The 14282-nt window shown below is 43.1% G+C and overlaps 1 protein-coding gene and 1 long non-coding RNA gene across 7 annotated transcripts in view; one reads left to right on the top strand and one right to left on the bottom strand.

The window, feature by feature from the left end:
• Window positions 1-14282, top strand: part of BACH2 (BTB domain and CNC homolog 2) — a 357596-nt gene that overhangs the window by 83569 nt on the left and 259745 nt on the right. For 5 of the 6 annotated variants that reach the window (XM_019830960.3, XM_045057853.1, XM_045057852.1 and 2 more), the window contains one exon: window positions 11969-12081. In XM_019830960.3, the coding sequence (XP_019686519.2) occupies window positions 12073-12081 (9 nt within the window). In that variant the 5' untranslated portion in view covers window positions 11969-12072. The remainder of the gene's footprint in view (window positions 1-11968; window positions 12082-14282) is intronic. The other variant, XM_045057851.1, reaches the window with a different exon arrangement.
• Window positions 13697-14068, bottom strand: LOC109499776. Its single transcript, XR_002157275.2, has 2 exons — window positions 13945-14068; window positions 13697-13809 (listed from the first exon to the last, which is right to left on the bottom strand). It is a non-coding gene; the product is annotated as an uncharacterized LOC109499776 (long non-coding RNA).

The raw sequence follows: 14282 nt of genomic DNA, 5'->3' as shown, positions 1-14282 counted from the left end.
TGAGGCAGAAGGGGAGGGAGGGGAGGAAAATTGGAACAGGACTCTTGGTTAATGGTTTCCAGAGATTATTTAGCAGCACTTGAGTGGAGGGAGGAAAGTGGTATAATGTGGAGAATTACTTCGAGGTGTACCATAATTGTGGTAGGTAAAATAAAGTCATTACTATGGCCTCCTTGCTCAAGAGGAATTGAGCAATGCTTTTTGAAATGCCACGGAAGGTATCATTTTTCCCTACCACAGTATTCCTTCTCCTCTGGCTTCTGGAACATTAAAAAAAGCCCAACTCTTGCATCATGGTAAACAGTATTAACAGTTAGTGAATCAGTTTTGTTTACTTTTTATACCACAAGCCTCTAAAACATTCCATTAAAAATTTGTCTTCTGCTCATTCATGAAATTCTTCTTCTTCTTCTTCTTCTTCTTCTTCTTCTTCTTCTTCTTCTTCTTCTTCTAATTTGCTTACATGCATTAGCTGTGCTTGGGTGTGGATTTTTCCTTCTCTTGGTGGAAAAAAAGAGTTCATGAGAGAATAATGACTGGGTTATCTAAATGTATGTTCTTATACTAGATGTAATGAGACAGTGCTATGTAGATCAAAAGCAATATTTTGAAACAGGTTCAGAAACTTAGAAATGGGAGAATTTCAAAATATGCACCATGATTACTTTCATTGTGACATGTTTCTGCACATCTGCATTTATTTAGAGCCCTACTATGCACCTGTTTTCCTTAGCCTCCCTAGAATATAGGTCAGCATCACTACTGTTCCTCATACCTTGTTGATATTTTATTTTATTTTTTTATTTTTTAGTGTTTTTATTTATTTTTGAGAGGGGGGGAGAGAGAGCGAGAGCATGTGCACAAGTGGGGGAGGGGCAGAGAGAGAGACACACACACAGAATCTGAAGCAGGCTCCAGGCTCTGAGCTGTCAGCACAGAGCCGGACGTGGGGCTCGAACTCACGAACCATGAGATCATGACCTGAGCCGAAGTCGGACACTTAACTATCTGAGCCATCCAGGAACACCTCCCCCTCTTGTTGACATTTTAAAAGTTGAAACGTTCTGCCATTTTTTCCAGCCCTAGATATACTCAGATTATATATATGGTTTTAGCTCATAAATTCCTTCTATTAGTACTTACCATTGACTTAATGATAGTAAGCATTCCGATCACACCTTTACCTAGTATAATCTGATAGCGAAGCTGCTCCAGTGTCTTCCAGGCAGCTCTCATGATCTAACTCTGCACGGGTTAAAGGCAGTTTTCATTTATTTTACTCAAGAGAGAACTGGTGAATTTTTGTGGTTGTTAATTGTGCACATTTTACCTATAGGATATCAACATTAGTGTTATGTGATTAACAGTTGTCAGTATTTTGGATGACCCTGATTTCTTCACTGTGCTATAAATGACAGCATCTAAAGTGAAGACTTAAAAACACAGAGGTGTTGAGATTTTCCTTAGGGCTCTGCATTAACCCTGTAATATCCTTGATATTTTAAAAAAGGATATTCGTCACAGAAATTTAGTTAACATCTTATAACTGAACGTGTATGTATGTTGCTTAGATAAATGTAATCACTGTAAGCATCTATATGATCTGGGATTCTGTTTTTATTTTGAAATGGGAGCCTTTTTGTTTACAAGTTCATTAAAAACTAAAAACCATTTCTGTAAGGGGGGAAAAAAAGATTTATCATTTAAACCTACCCACGTCCTTGAATGTTCCCTCTACATTAGGGTTTCTCAGTCTCAGCACTGTTGACATTTTGGACTAAATAATTCCTTATTGTGGAGGCTGTTTTGTGTATGGTAGTATGTTCAGCAGAATCCCTGGCCTCTACCCACTAGATGCCAGTAGCAGCCTCCCCCCAGTAATGACACACAAAAAAAAGTCTTCAGGGGGCAGAGTCACCCTAGCTCAGAATGAATGCCATATTCTTATTTTGGTTCAGAATTCACTCTTCACCTCATGAGCTGGCCACTCATTTACTTCTGAGATTGAATTCAAGTGTATAAAGTAACATTTTTCCCTCCTGGCATTTATCCTAAAAGTGGGAACCCCAAATTAGGTGAAATTTTCCAAACCTCAAGCAAGGGTGTTTTGAGGGGAAAATTTTCCCCCCAGAAAACCTGGAGTTTTTTCGCACAGAGCAGTCCCTCTCTCAGAATTCTGGCCTTAGCAGGTGGAACCCTTCAAGGCTGCAATGCAGCGACTTTCCCAGAGCTGTTCAAGAGGAAGTGGCCCCACCGACTGAGCCTGGGGATGTTGACATAAGAAGAAAGGGAACTTCTCTGCAGGGACTGGAGTAGAGAGCCTAGGCCACAAGTTCAGTGGCTCTCTGCAGGCTCTCTGCCTTCATATCCAGCCCCAGAAAGAGGGAAAGGCAGCCACAACAGTTCTTTCTCTGGAGCAAAGCAGACATCCTCCCCATCCCCGATGGCTGTGGTCTCAGAAGCTGGAACTCTCGTTAAACAAGGAATGCGGAGCTTTCCACAGGCTAAGGCAGGCATAAATTTCCTCTGTTTGTTTTGTGAGGACTAGTGTCGACTGCTGTAATGAGATCAGAGGATACCCCAGGGACGAGGCCTCCAGGTCGGCTGCTGGAGCTGTTTTCTGTGGCTGTTCTCTTGGCTGCTGTGGAAGAACGCAGTGACTCCACAGACCTCGGTTATGATGTGAGGAGGTCGTGGTGCCCTTGTTTCTTTCCTCGCCATCCTGCCTCTCTGAGGCTACTGAAACGTCAGCGTGCAGTCGTCCAATTCTAAATCATGGAAAAGCACATGGGAGGCAGATTCCTTTCCTCCTCACCGAGGACAGACCTGGCTGTGTGTGGAAAGTATGGCCTCGTACGGGAAGTGATTGCCTCCTTGGGAAAATGCCTGCACTGCTGATGCTGGCCACTTGTCCCTCTCTCATCACCTGGGCCACCTTTATGCTTTTCCTTACCCAGCGTCACTCTGTTCTAGAAGAGTTTGGGTGTGAGTCACAACCATACAGCATAATGCTACAAAGAACACATTTCTGGCTCCAGCCTGAATTATAGCCAAATGGCCATGGAGGGGACCGTAAATACAGCAAAACTGAGTTTAGGGAACCCCAAATTAGATACTTCTGGCAGAATAGTATATACTGAGCTAGTGCAGCCTGACCCACTTCTAGCCCTCTATGCCCACCCCACCCACCCAGAACAATCCCTAGGTGTGTTGGATAAAGTAGAAAATAGCAAGAACTTACAAGGGAAATTCCCATGTGCCAGAAGACATTGATGCCACAGGCCTGTGAGTGATCCTGACCTGGCCATAGGCTCTAGATTCTAGGGGCTGTGATGTTTGTGCTCATCTGGGAACTGTTTGCCAAAGGGGGCAAGAAGAATGCCCCCCAGAGCCCATGTCAGGCTTTGAGTGTGTGTGTTTGGGGCACAGGGATGGGAGATGGAAATCCAGGGTTACACTGTTGGAATAGCTGTGGGGTCTATAGTATGGCAACTTCAGTTGTTTTGACAAAGACACTAAACTGGTTTGAAAGCATTGAAAGCTGTAGGGCTGCGGGAGAAGCAAACCTTAGATCCCTCTGGAAAGGTTAACAAGCCAGGACGTGGGACACCCTCACAAAGAACAAGCCGTACTAAGGAGAGGCTGGCATTGGGAAGTACAGAATTAGAGCCTCAAGAAAGCAGAGATTAACAGCGAATCCCTGAGACTGCTTTCAACAAGGGCCCATCCTGCCAAATTCAGCTTTCTTCTGAGGATTAATGAAAATTTCTTCCCAGAGGAACAAGGCATTACACCCAATCTGGCTTACTAAGCAGATGAGTTTCAGTTGTAAACACTAGCCCCCAGGAAGTCAGTCGCCCCTCATTACACTTATCCTCAAGTTATCCTTGAGAATATTTAAATTCCTTCGTTGGAAACCTTTTATTGGCGAGATAGCCGGTCCCCTTGAGCTTCTGTAAAGAGATACCTTTCTAGCAATTTCCCTTGTTCCTTTTCAGTGGGTCATCCTGAAGAAATCCCTTAACTAGGCTTTGTGTTAAATTATTTTAGCTTCTCAGCAAATCACAGGAAATGTGTTTGCCTGAATTGTTAAGCAAACCCCTCAAGGGAGAAGGAAGCTAGGATTGTTTGAAGGTCTCTGGGATTCTTTCAGAGTAAAATCAAAGAAACACGGGTGGTCAGGCAGGGTTGGTAAACCATCTTAGATGAATACAATTAGGCCTTCTCAGTCCATGGTGGACAAATGGATGGGGGATTGCGTAGAACTCTGGACAGCCACCAAGTACCACCCATGCAGTGACATGCACTATTGGCAACATGAACTGAGGATGCCAGAATTAAAGCACGATCCTTTGTTTATTAATAGGGTGATGAAATCTCTTATGTTCAGTTTTTTCTGCTGAGGCATGTTGAGGGTACCAAAAAGTGCCTTCCTGACCTAAACGTGATGTCATACATCTTGAGAGAAAATTCTTCTTTTTAATACTTAATAACATTAAGTATTTTCTTCTTGATTTGGACCTGGTTTCTTTCTTTTAGTCTCAAAATATTCTGGCCAAATGCTTTAATTGACATTAAAGCATCAGGAGAGGATAAGTGGAAATAGGCTCATTTGGTGCCAGATTTAAGGAAGATCTTCCTAAACATTTGTCTTAGTTTGTGCTGCTATAACATGGACTGAGTGGCTTCAGCAACAGTTTATTTCTCACAGTGCTGGAAGCTGGGAAGGTCAAGAGCAAGATGCCAGTCCATTTGGTCTTAGTGAAAGATCTCTTGCAGACATCTGACTTCCTGATATGATTTCACATAGCAGGGAGAAGGGGTGAGAGAGAGAGAGAGAGAGAGAGAGAGAAAGTATACATGCAAATTCTCTGGTGTCTCTTCTGACAAGGGCACTAATCCCATCATGAGGGCTCCTTGACCTCATCTAAACCTAATTACCTCCCCAAAGCCCTGCCTCTGAGTACCATAACAGTGGGGATTAGGCAATGTATGAATTTGGAGGGGGAGACATGAACATTCAGTCCATAACAACTTCATATAACAACATGATAATTGAATTTTGCATTTACTGAAAGCCTGCTATGTGTAGGGTGTGAGATAGGTGCTGGCTGTTTGGGCATAAAACAGATAAGTTATCTTCCCTTGAAATACTTAGAATCCAGGAGGTGGTTGAGAGTAAGCACCTGTGTTCGATTACAAGCAGAACGAGGTGGTGCTAAACAGTGGCAGGAAACAGGGATGGGAAAGGGCTTCTCTCTTTTTAACACCATGCATTAGATACTTTATTCAAGTTACTCCTTTTAATCTTCGGAACAATCTTAGGAGGTATAAAGAATTTTCCCCAGTTTTATGAATGAAGGAATAAAAACTCAGGCAGGGTTAGTAGCTTGCTGAAATTACATGTGAAGAGTCAGACTAGATACTCAGATGGAGTGACTTGGCTCCCAAGCCATCCCTTGCCCACTCTTCTGCAGGGCTTGCTACGCCCAGTGAAGCCACATCGTACAGCCCGAGAGGGGTCAGGAGACAGACTGGGAGCCTCCAGCCCTGGAATTTAAAAGAAACAATCCCCTGACTTACACAAAAAGTGTATGATGGAAGATACACCTGGATGACCAAATCCAACCCCTATGGGATTTCCAAAATACTAACATAAATTGCCAACATTAAACAAACACATGATTTTACGTAGTCTCTCCATTTTCTGGCTTTCTTGAACATCAGAAGCTGTGGGAACATGTGCCTCGCTCCTACTTTTCTGGAGCCACAGTTGAGCGGCAGACTCTCCAGGCCTCCCCACTCCTCATTGTCTTCTCTGGCCTGACCATTCCTTCATCTTATTCTTTCTTGACTCCTGTAAGCATCTGAATCTGTGTCTCATGGTTTAGGTAGTCACCCAGGGAAGAAGAATAGGCCTTGGGAATTCTTCTATATTGTGCCTTTAATTAAGATAACCTTAGGGGTGCCTGGGTGGCTCAGTGGGTTCAGCTGTTGACTCTTGCTTTCAGCTCAGGTCTTGAGCTCATGGTTCATGGGATTGAGCCCCACGTCAGGCTCCATGCTGACAGCACAGAGACTGCCTGGGATTCTCTCTCCTTTGGTTTCTGAACCTCTCTTTCTGCCCCTCCCCCACTTGGACTTGCATGCGTGCTCTCTCTCTCAAAATAAATAAACATTTTTAAAAACAGATATTCCTAAATTACTGGGGGACTGAAATTGACCCTTAACAGAGTGATAGCCCTTAATCTAAACATTAGATATCCTTATGTATGATTTGGTGAAGTGGGGGAAACCCTCAGAAGGTGTGCCAGAGGTAGTCCTCTGAAAGCAACGGACACACTATCACTTCGTGTTCTTACTGTACCTTGTCTGGCTCTCAGAGCAATATTTTTGTGCTACCAGCAGTGACTCTCTTTACAATTTGTAATGCTCTCATTTCTTCTTCCTTATCACAATTTCTCTCTGAACCATTGGTCATATGCTAGTTGAAATTTCAGAACGTTAATTTTCAAACTGTATGACCTATCCTTGGGGAAGAAGGCCTCTAATGATGCTTGATGGGAAGACACCCTCATCCTTGGGTTGTTTGTTTTCCATGGCATGTTGTGAAGGCAGGGCATGGGGGGCAAGGCAGACTGGCAAACATTGTTCAGTCTCTTGGGGCAAAACCATGTTATGATGTGTTTGCTACCTAAATGTGAGGGTAGCAAGGATACCAAGGTCCTGAAGAACCAGAGACATGTTTGATGTGACTTTGAGGATGGAGAGAGGCCTGCAAGGAGCTCCTCAGGGAGCTCTGCTCTGATCCCCCTGCCTCTTCAGAAAGAAAGGAAGGAGCCAGCCACTTACAAGGAGTGTGTATATTTGGGGAAGGGGAGAGGGGTCCGTTTGTTTCTTTACCTTTGGATCCATTAATCCCAGCACCATGCCCCTTATTGTGGAAGAGAAGGATTGGACTGTCTGTAATAAAATGGGCTTAAAATTTATCTAGTCTTGTACAAGGATTCCATCCAATTGAAGGTTGTAAGATTTCACTTCAGAGACATGTAAATTACTCCAACTCGTAAAAACAGGGGTGGAAGGGAATTAGGGATATATCTCTCATCTGTTTGTCTGATTTCCCAAGCTCCTAAGTCCTAGTTTTAGAGAATTTCCTCTACACTTGTCATCTTGCTTTTTCCCCCTTTCTCTCCAAACCCTGTTTGTCTTTCTGTGACTTTGCTTAATCCTTCCTCACAAGTTCTCGGGTCCTCATGCTTGAGCCCTCTGACTAGGCTGCTGGATTTGGTGGTGGGAGGGGAGGAACAAGAGGCCATTCCACAGACTGACATCAGGGTGCATTATATCTAAAAACCAGCAAGTGATCTGCTGCTTGCTCCTATGGGCCTGTTTCCCATAGGAGTGCCTGAGCAACGCAGCTTTGAGTTGTATTACAGAAGCCTTCTAGAATGAATGTCTTGGAAGGGGGTGGAGGAGTTGGAGTGGGGAGAAAAGCCCAGCTCCTCATACTGCATTCTGTATTGGCAGTAAGTATTAGTTGTATTTCCAAAGGCTAAGAAATAGCACTACACACACACACACACACGCACACGCACACGCACACACAGATAGCCTTCGACATGTTTAAGAGTGTCAAGAGTAAGAGTAAGTATCCTAAAGAGTACTCTCATTAGAGTAAGGAGACTAGAATAAAATTGGCTTATGCTGTTCCCACCATACCTCTATACCACATTATCAGTGATCCAGGGAAAATAGACTTTTCTCTGTGGTAGGTGGAGGCTGGTGGTAAATAAATAGTGGAGAAACAGGTAAGCCCGGTCTTTACTTGACTCCAGCCCCACTTGCTGACACCCAGAGAAGCCAGAGGATGTGGTGCTGTCACCAGGAGCCTGAACCTCTCTGTCCCTTCTGTTAGTGAGGGCCTGGATGGTGAGGGGCGCTTGGTGAGAGGCTGCATCACTGATCCTGTCTCTAGGTGTCTTTGTTTGCTTACCTGTCCTTTCGTTTTCTTCTCTCTTTGTAGCCTTCACCTTTTCTGTTCATTCTCTCTTTGATCTCTTCTTCTTACCCTGTCTCTACTTTTCTGCTTACTCACACTCCTACCCACCTGGAAAGATGAATTACATTTCATTAACCTTTCCAAAGCCTAAGGTTGACCACAGGCTTTGTTGCCCATTCAGCCAACTTTGTTAGGATCAACAAAGTGGAAGTCCCACGTTAGCTTCTGGGATCGACGTTCTCCAGGCATCCTTTGAAGGTATCTGTACTTGCCTTTTGTTTAGTATCACGGGAATCCAACTTCGAGGATGATTAAAAAGAAACATTGAAAAATAGAATAAAGAAGAAAACTCCCTTAATTCCACCATGGTAACTCGGGTATCTTTTCCCCTAATGCTTTATATTTAAGATTCACTTTCCTTTTTTAAGCTGTGGATTTCTCTAAGCTTCTAAATGGAATTGGCTGCAGAACAACCAGGTTCTCTCTGTTTCAAAGAAGATTTAAAGTACTTGATAGAACAAGGCCAGTCTTTTTGGTTGCTGGCCAGAAGTGAACTGACCCAATTTCTAAAACTGTTATCTGTTTGCTGAGGTGTTTTCTGGTGGTGGTGGTGGTGGTGGTGGGTGTGTGTGTGTGTGTGTGTGTGTGTGTGTGTGTGTGTGTGTGTTATTAGGAGAGGTTTATTTTATTTGTGGGCTTTGTACGTATTTTAATTCTGTAGTATCTTGAAATGAAATCACTTCTAGCCAGAGTCTACTGCCTATAACAGCATGACTAAGAAGAATTCTTTTTCTTCTCTGAATCTGGTTTCATCATTTAAAAAACTACCACTCAGATCAATATCAGTACTAACTGAGAGTATTAATATAAAAGTGCATTGTACAGTTTTGAGCACTATATAGCTGTAAATATTCTTAGCAATGTTTTCCTAAAATATTTACAATCCTGGACATTAAAAGATTTTCCTTAAGAAAAAAAAAAACCCAAAGGCAGTCTGCAGTGATTATCAACATTGTGTTTAAGATTCTCCATTAAGAGTCCACATCATCCTAGGCTCTGTGAGTGAGAGCAAGGAAAAAAGTCTATTCATAATATTTATTAAGAACTTTCTATGTGACTAATATTTCCCTCAAAGAGTTTTTATTTTGACTTTGTTGTAGAACCAATATACATGAAAATGACATAAGAACACTTGGGGTGGTGGGGTCACAGGGGAGAATCCGTAATTGCTTTAGTGCAGACCATATACCCAAGCTCTGAGGGAGAGGGGATTATGGCATGATTGGAGCTGGGTGGAATTTCCTTGGGGAAATTGTGTTCAAGAATCCTTGTCTGTTTGCTATTATCTTCTTGTGCCCACCTTTCCTGTGTTGATACCAATGTGTACATTTGAATGGAATTGTGACATCAGACATCTGTGCAAGGCGTTTGGAAAAGTTTCCCAGTTACGTGCTAGGCTATATAGTTTTTAAAGGTACTGAATTACATTTATTAAAAAGGAAACAGCACGTGTAGAGCTCTACTTTAAAACAGAAATGTGGGGTGCCTGAGTGGCTCAGTTGGCTAAGCATCCAAGACTCTTGATTTCGGCTCAGGTCGTGATCTCATGGTTCGAGAGATCAAGCCCCATGTTGGGCTCTGCACTGACAGTGCAGAGACTGCTTGGGGTTCTCTCTCTCCCTCTCTCTCTGCCTCTCCCCGACTCATGTTCATGTGAGCACTCTCTCCATCTCTCTTTCTCTCTCTCAAAATAAACAAACATTAAAAAAATTTTTTAATAAACCAGAAGGGGCACCTGGGTGGCTTAATGGGTTAAGCATCTTACTTCAGCTAAGGTCTTGATCTCACGGTTCATGGGTTTGAGCCCCGCATCTGCTCCATGCTGACAGCTCAGAGCCTGGAGCCTGTTTCAGATTCTGTGTCTCCCTCTCTCTGTGGTCCTCCCCCACTTGCACTCTGTCTCTCTCTCTCAAAAATAAGTAAACATTAAAAAAAATAAAAATAAATTTATTAGGATCTGCTTCTGGAAACTCAAAGAGTAAAAGTTATATGCATAATTTTCTTTCAGTCATTATAAGATTGGTTAGAATTAGATACTGAATTTTCTTGACTTTGAGGCATCAATTACCCAGGCGTCAGGTACATACAGGGGTGTTTGGATGTCGTTAGGCTATAAAGTCAGAATTCCAGGGTCTCTCCATGTTGTACATCATTGTTAAAATATGTTATTGCTATGACTGAATGTGGTATTTTCTTTGGAATCCCTATGTCTCAAACAGTCAAGGAGTGATTTGTAATTTCCTCTCCCTATCTTCTGATTTGTAAAGGAATTTAATAATATCATGTTCACAGAATAGTAATGTGTGTGGAGTAGGAGTTTATCTTTTGAAAATACAGATTACAAAGCCATTTTCTTAATGGTGAAAGATGTTCACTTAGGAAATATAGCCTTGGACTTCTCTGTGTCCTCGATTCAGCAGACACACCAGGGCCTCATGTCATTCTCCAATAGACAAAGGCTGAGTGCTAAGAACTGAAGGTGATTATGATTAGTGGGATTATGACTTCTGTTTCTTTTCCTATTGGACACTTTCTATATTGTTACTGTATTATTATTAAAAATTGGGGTCACCTGGGTGCCTCAATGGTTTGAGCCTCCTACTTTTGATTTCACTTCAGGTCATGATCTCATGGTTTGTGAGTTCGAGCCCTGCATCTGGCTCTGTGCTGACAGTGCAGAGTCTGCTTGGGATTCTGTCTCTCTCCCTCTCTCTCTGCCCCTCCTCTGCTTGCTCCTTCTCTCTCTCTCTCTCTCAAAATAAAGAAATAAACCTAAAAAATTAAAAAATAAAAATAAAATGTATTTTAAAGCCCTGCAGTTGCCTTTAAACCTGTAATTCTAGTCTTTATGGAAAGGTTCAGATACATAAACACTTCCCAGATGCAACCAGGAAAAAGCAACACAGAAATAAGGTGATTACAAGGAACCTTACAATGTTTGTTCTCCTATCAAATTCACCCATAAACATCTTTCAAAGAAAAGGCTACAGGTCTAATTAAGGGGTTGAAGACATGTTCTTTCTTATTTTTCCTTAATATTTGATAAAGTAAGAACCCTGGAGCAGTACAATAACTGTTTTACTCTAAAATGTAATTCAAGTGAATCAAAACACCTCCCTAAAGAACCAATAGCATGGATAAAAACAGGGACCCTTATTCCATTTGAGGGGATGTTAAATCATCTGGTTCATTTGGCCCATGGGAAACTGACCTCCTGGATTCCCTTATGGTAGGGGCTCTGTGGAAGGTCCTATCTATTAAGCCCTGACCGTGGTACAACCAGTCTTCAGCAAATGCTTGTCTGTTCCTTTATTCCTTGTAGGCAGCAGGGAAGGCATTGAGGTCTGGCACAAAGTAAGTGCTGCTTACATGCTAGATCCTTTCTCCTCCCAAGGAAGCACATGCCTGAGATAGAAACTCTTAAATAACTGACCTCTCTGGCTTATTGATCACTATATCCTCAGTACCCTGCACCTAGTAAGTACTGAGAAAATAGTAGTTGAATGAATGTTCTTGTTTCTGTGTATCTGCAGTTACTCTGAGCATATAATACCCAGCTTTTCCTTGGCCACTGGCACGTCCAATATCTGTGACCTTAAGACTTTTGATTTGATTCTCTAGAATCTAGAATTTGATTCTCTGACCTGTGCTGTCCAATATGGTAGTCACTAACCACATGTAGCTATTTACATTTAAATTTAATTAAACTCCCATAAAATTTAAAATTCAGCCCTTGGCTGCACTAGCCACACTTTAAATGCTCACTAGCCACATGTGGCTAGTGGTTACCATAGTGGACAGTACAGGCATGGAGCATTGCCATCATGGCAGAAAGTTCCACTGGACACAGAACTGCTCTGTGTCTTCCTGAGAGCCAGCTGATGGATTTCCTCTTTGTGTTTGCAGTGCAGCTGTCTGCTTCGGGAAGTGAGGTCTACAGCAACGAGGAGAATCTTCCAGAGCTGCCTCGCACTGTGACATGTCTGAGCCCTTGCTCCAGTCCCTGCAACATGAACAAGGTAAGAGATATTTTTGGGAATCAGCCTTTGTGTCTTCTTTACAGTACCCTGATTTTTCTGGGTATGTAATGTCTTCCCATGGTGTGAGGAGGTTGCTTCTCCTGCCACAGATATTCCAGAGGTTGGAGACTTGTGTGACCCCAGCAAGTGGTGTTTATAGGCAGGGTCACTGGAGGTGGTGGCCATGCTGTGGTTGTATAGTCTTACGGATATGTCACTGTGTTTGTCAGAGGCTTCTGGTTGACTGAAATATTGGTTGCTAATGTAACTGCCTTGGCATGAATGTTGGAAGATTGAGGCTCTGGAGCCAGACTACCTGGGTTTAAATTTTTTTTTTCAACGTTTTTATTTATTTTTGGGACAGAGAGAGACAGAGCATGAACGGGGGAGGGGCAGAGAGAGAGAGGGAGACACAGAATCGGAAACAGGCTCCAGCCTCCGAGCCATCAGCCCAGAGCCCGACGCGGGGCTCGAACTCACGGACCGCGAGATCGTGACCTGGCTGAAGTCGGACGCTTAACCGACTGCGCCACCCAGGCGCCCCAACCTGGGTTTAAATATCAGCCCTTCCAGATACTAGCTTTGATGGTCTTGGACAAGGGGCTTAATTTCTCTGTGCCTCAATTTCCCCATCTGCCCATCTGTAAAATGCTGATGATAATAGTACCTACCTTGTAGGGTTGTCAGAAGGATGAAATGAATTAATATGTGCACCATATTAACTTAATATAGTACCTATCTACATTATAAGCATTTGACAAATATTTACTGTTGTTGTTTTTGATGTTGGGGACACTGTTGTCCCTTAGACATTTCTGCAAGAGAGTCTTAGGTGTATCTACAACATTTCCATTTATTCCTTGTTTGACTCGGCAAGTAGCAAGTGATTACCAGATGGGCCCTGAGGGATGAACAATGAATGGGGCTTGGGTTTTGCCTGTGGCGGGTGACAGGCTTGGGGGGAGTGTGGCTAGTGGTTTTAATTAAATATGTACCAGAAACTCTGGAAGCACATAAGAAACATCCAACCTTGGGAGATATGGAAGGGACAGCATAGAGGAGGTGACATTTTGAGTCAGATCCTGATTGATAAATGGTCATTTCTTAGACAAAGAAGTAGGGCAGGGCATTCCAGGTAAAGGAAACAGGCTATGTTTAGGCACAGAAGCATATGAGAAAGTCTGGTGTGTTTAGAGAACAAAGAGCTTGGTACAGCAGGATTTCTCCTCAACACTGTTAACCTCAACACTGTTAACATTTGGACTGGGTAATTCTTTATAGTGAGAGGCTGTCTTCCACATTGAAGGATATTCAGTAGCATCCCCTTTCTCCCACTTGAGTTGTGACAACCAAAAAAACCCACACATCGGCATTGGCCAGTGTCCATCCCTTGGGGGGACACAAATACCCCTGGTTGAGAATCACTGCAGTGGTGGAAGATGGTAGGTATGAGTCCAGAGAAGGAGGTTAAGTGTCCAATTCTGAGAGCCACTGAAGGATCCAAAACAAGGGAGAGACATTTCCAGAGGTCTACAAGAAGAGGTTAATTTATCACATTAGCTATGGGTTGTGATGCAGTTGGACAGCGCTTTTAGACAGTGGCCTTCAAAAGGTATTATGGAGAAAGCCCATTTTATTTGTTGAGATTCTTTTACTAAGAACCCTTTTCAGCGGTAATTTTTCTCATGGCCATTTGTTTAGTCTTCTCAGGGTGGCTGCATAACCCTACTAGAAGAGACCAGAAAATAATAAGCAATTGTTTTTCAGGGATTTTCATTTGGCTGAGTTAAGCCTAAGAGAAGGAAACCTTCCACCCACCACCCCCCACCCCCCACCCCCGCCCCCATTGGCTTAAATACTTACCTTTAAGCAGTTTTTGAGAAGAGAGCTCTTGGAACACTGGAAAGTAGCAGGTATTCCACCCCAAGGTCATGACTGGAGCGTGGGGAAGAGAGGGGATTCATCACTGTGGTCTTTGCAAACCTTGGCTTCTATTAGTTAGAGTTTGGTGTACTGAAATGCTAAGACAACTCTTGGGAAATCTCTGATTGGCAGGCACAGCTTGCTATGATGGCCCTGCCCTGAGTTTCTCCAGAGCAGTTCAAGGCCTGATGTCATGGTTTGGCTCTTGATACACAGCTGGGAACCAGACTCCTCAGACATTTCAAGTGTCTCAGTAGGTGTGTCTGTTGCTTTTGGGA

This window comes from Felis catus, chromosome B2 (genome assembly GCF_018350175.1).
Source record: "Felis catus isolate Fca126 chromosome B2, F.catus_Fca126_mat1.0, whole genome shotgun sequence".
In the NCBI taxonomy this organism is placed as follows: domain Eukaryota; kingdom Metazoa; phylum Chordata; class Mammalia; order Carnivora; family Felidae; genus Felis; species Felis catus.
Note: the sequence above shows the minus strand (reverse complement) of the source record. Positions and strands in the feature narration are given on the sequence as shown.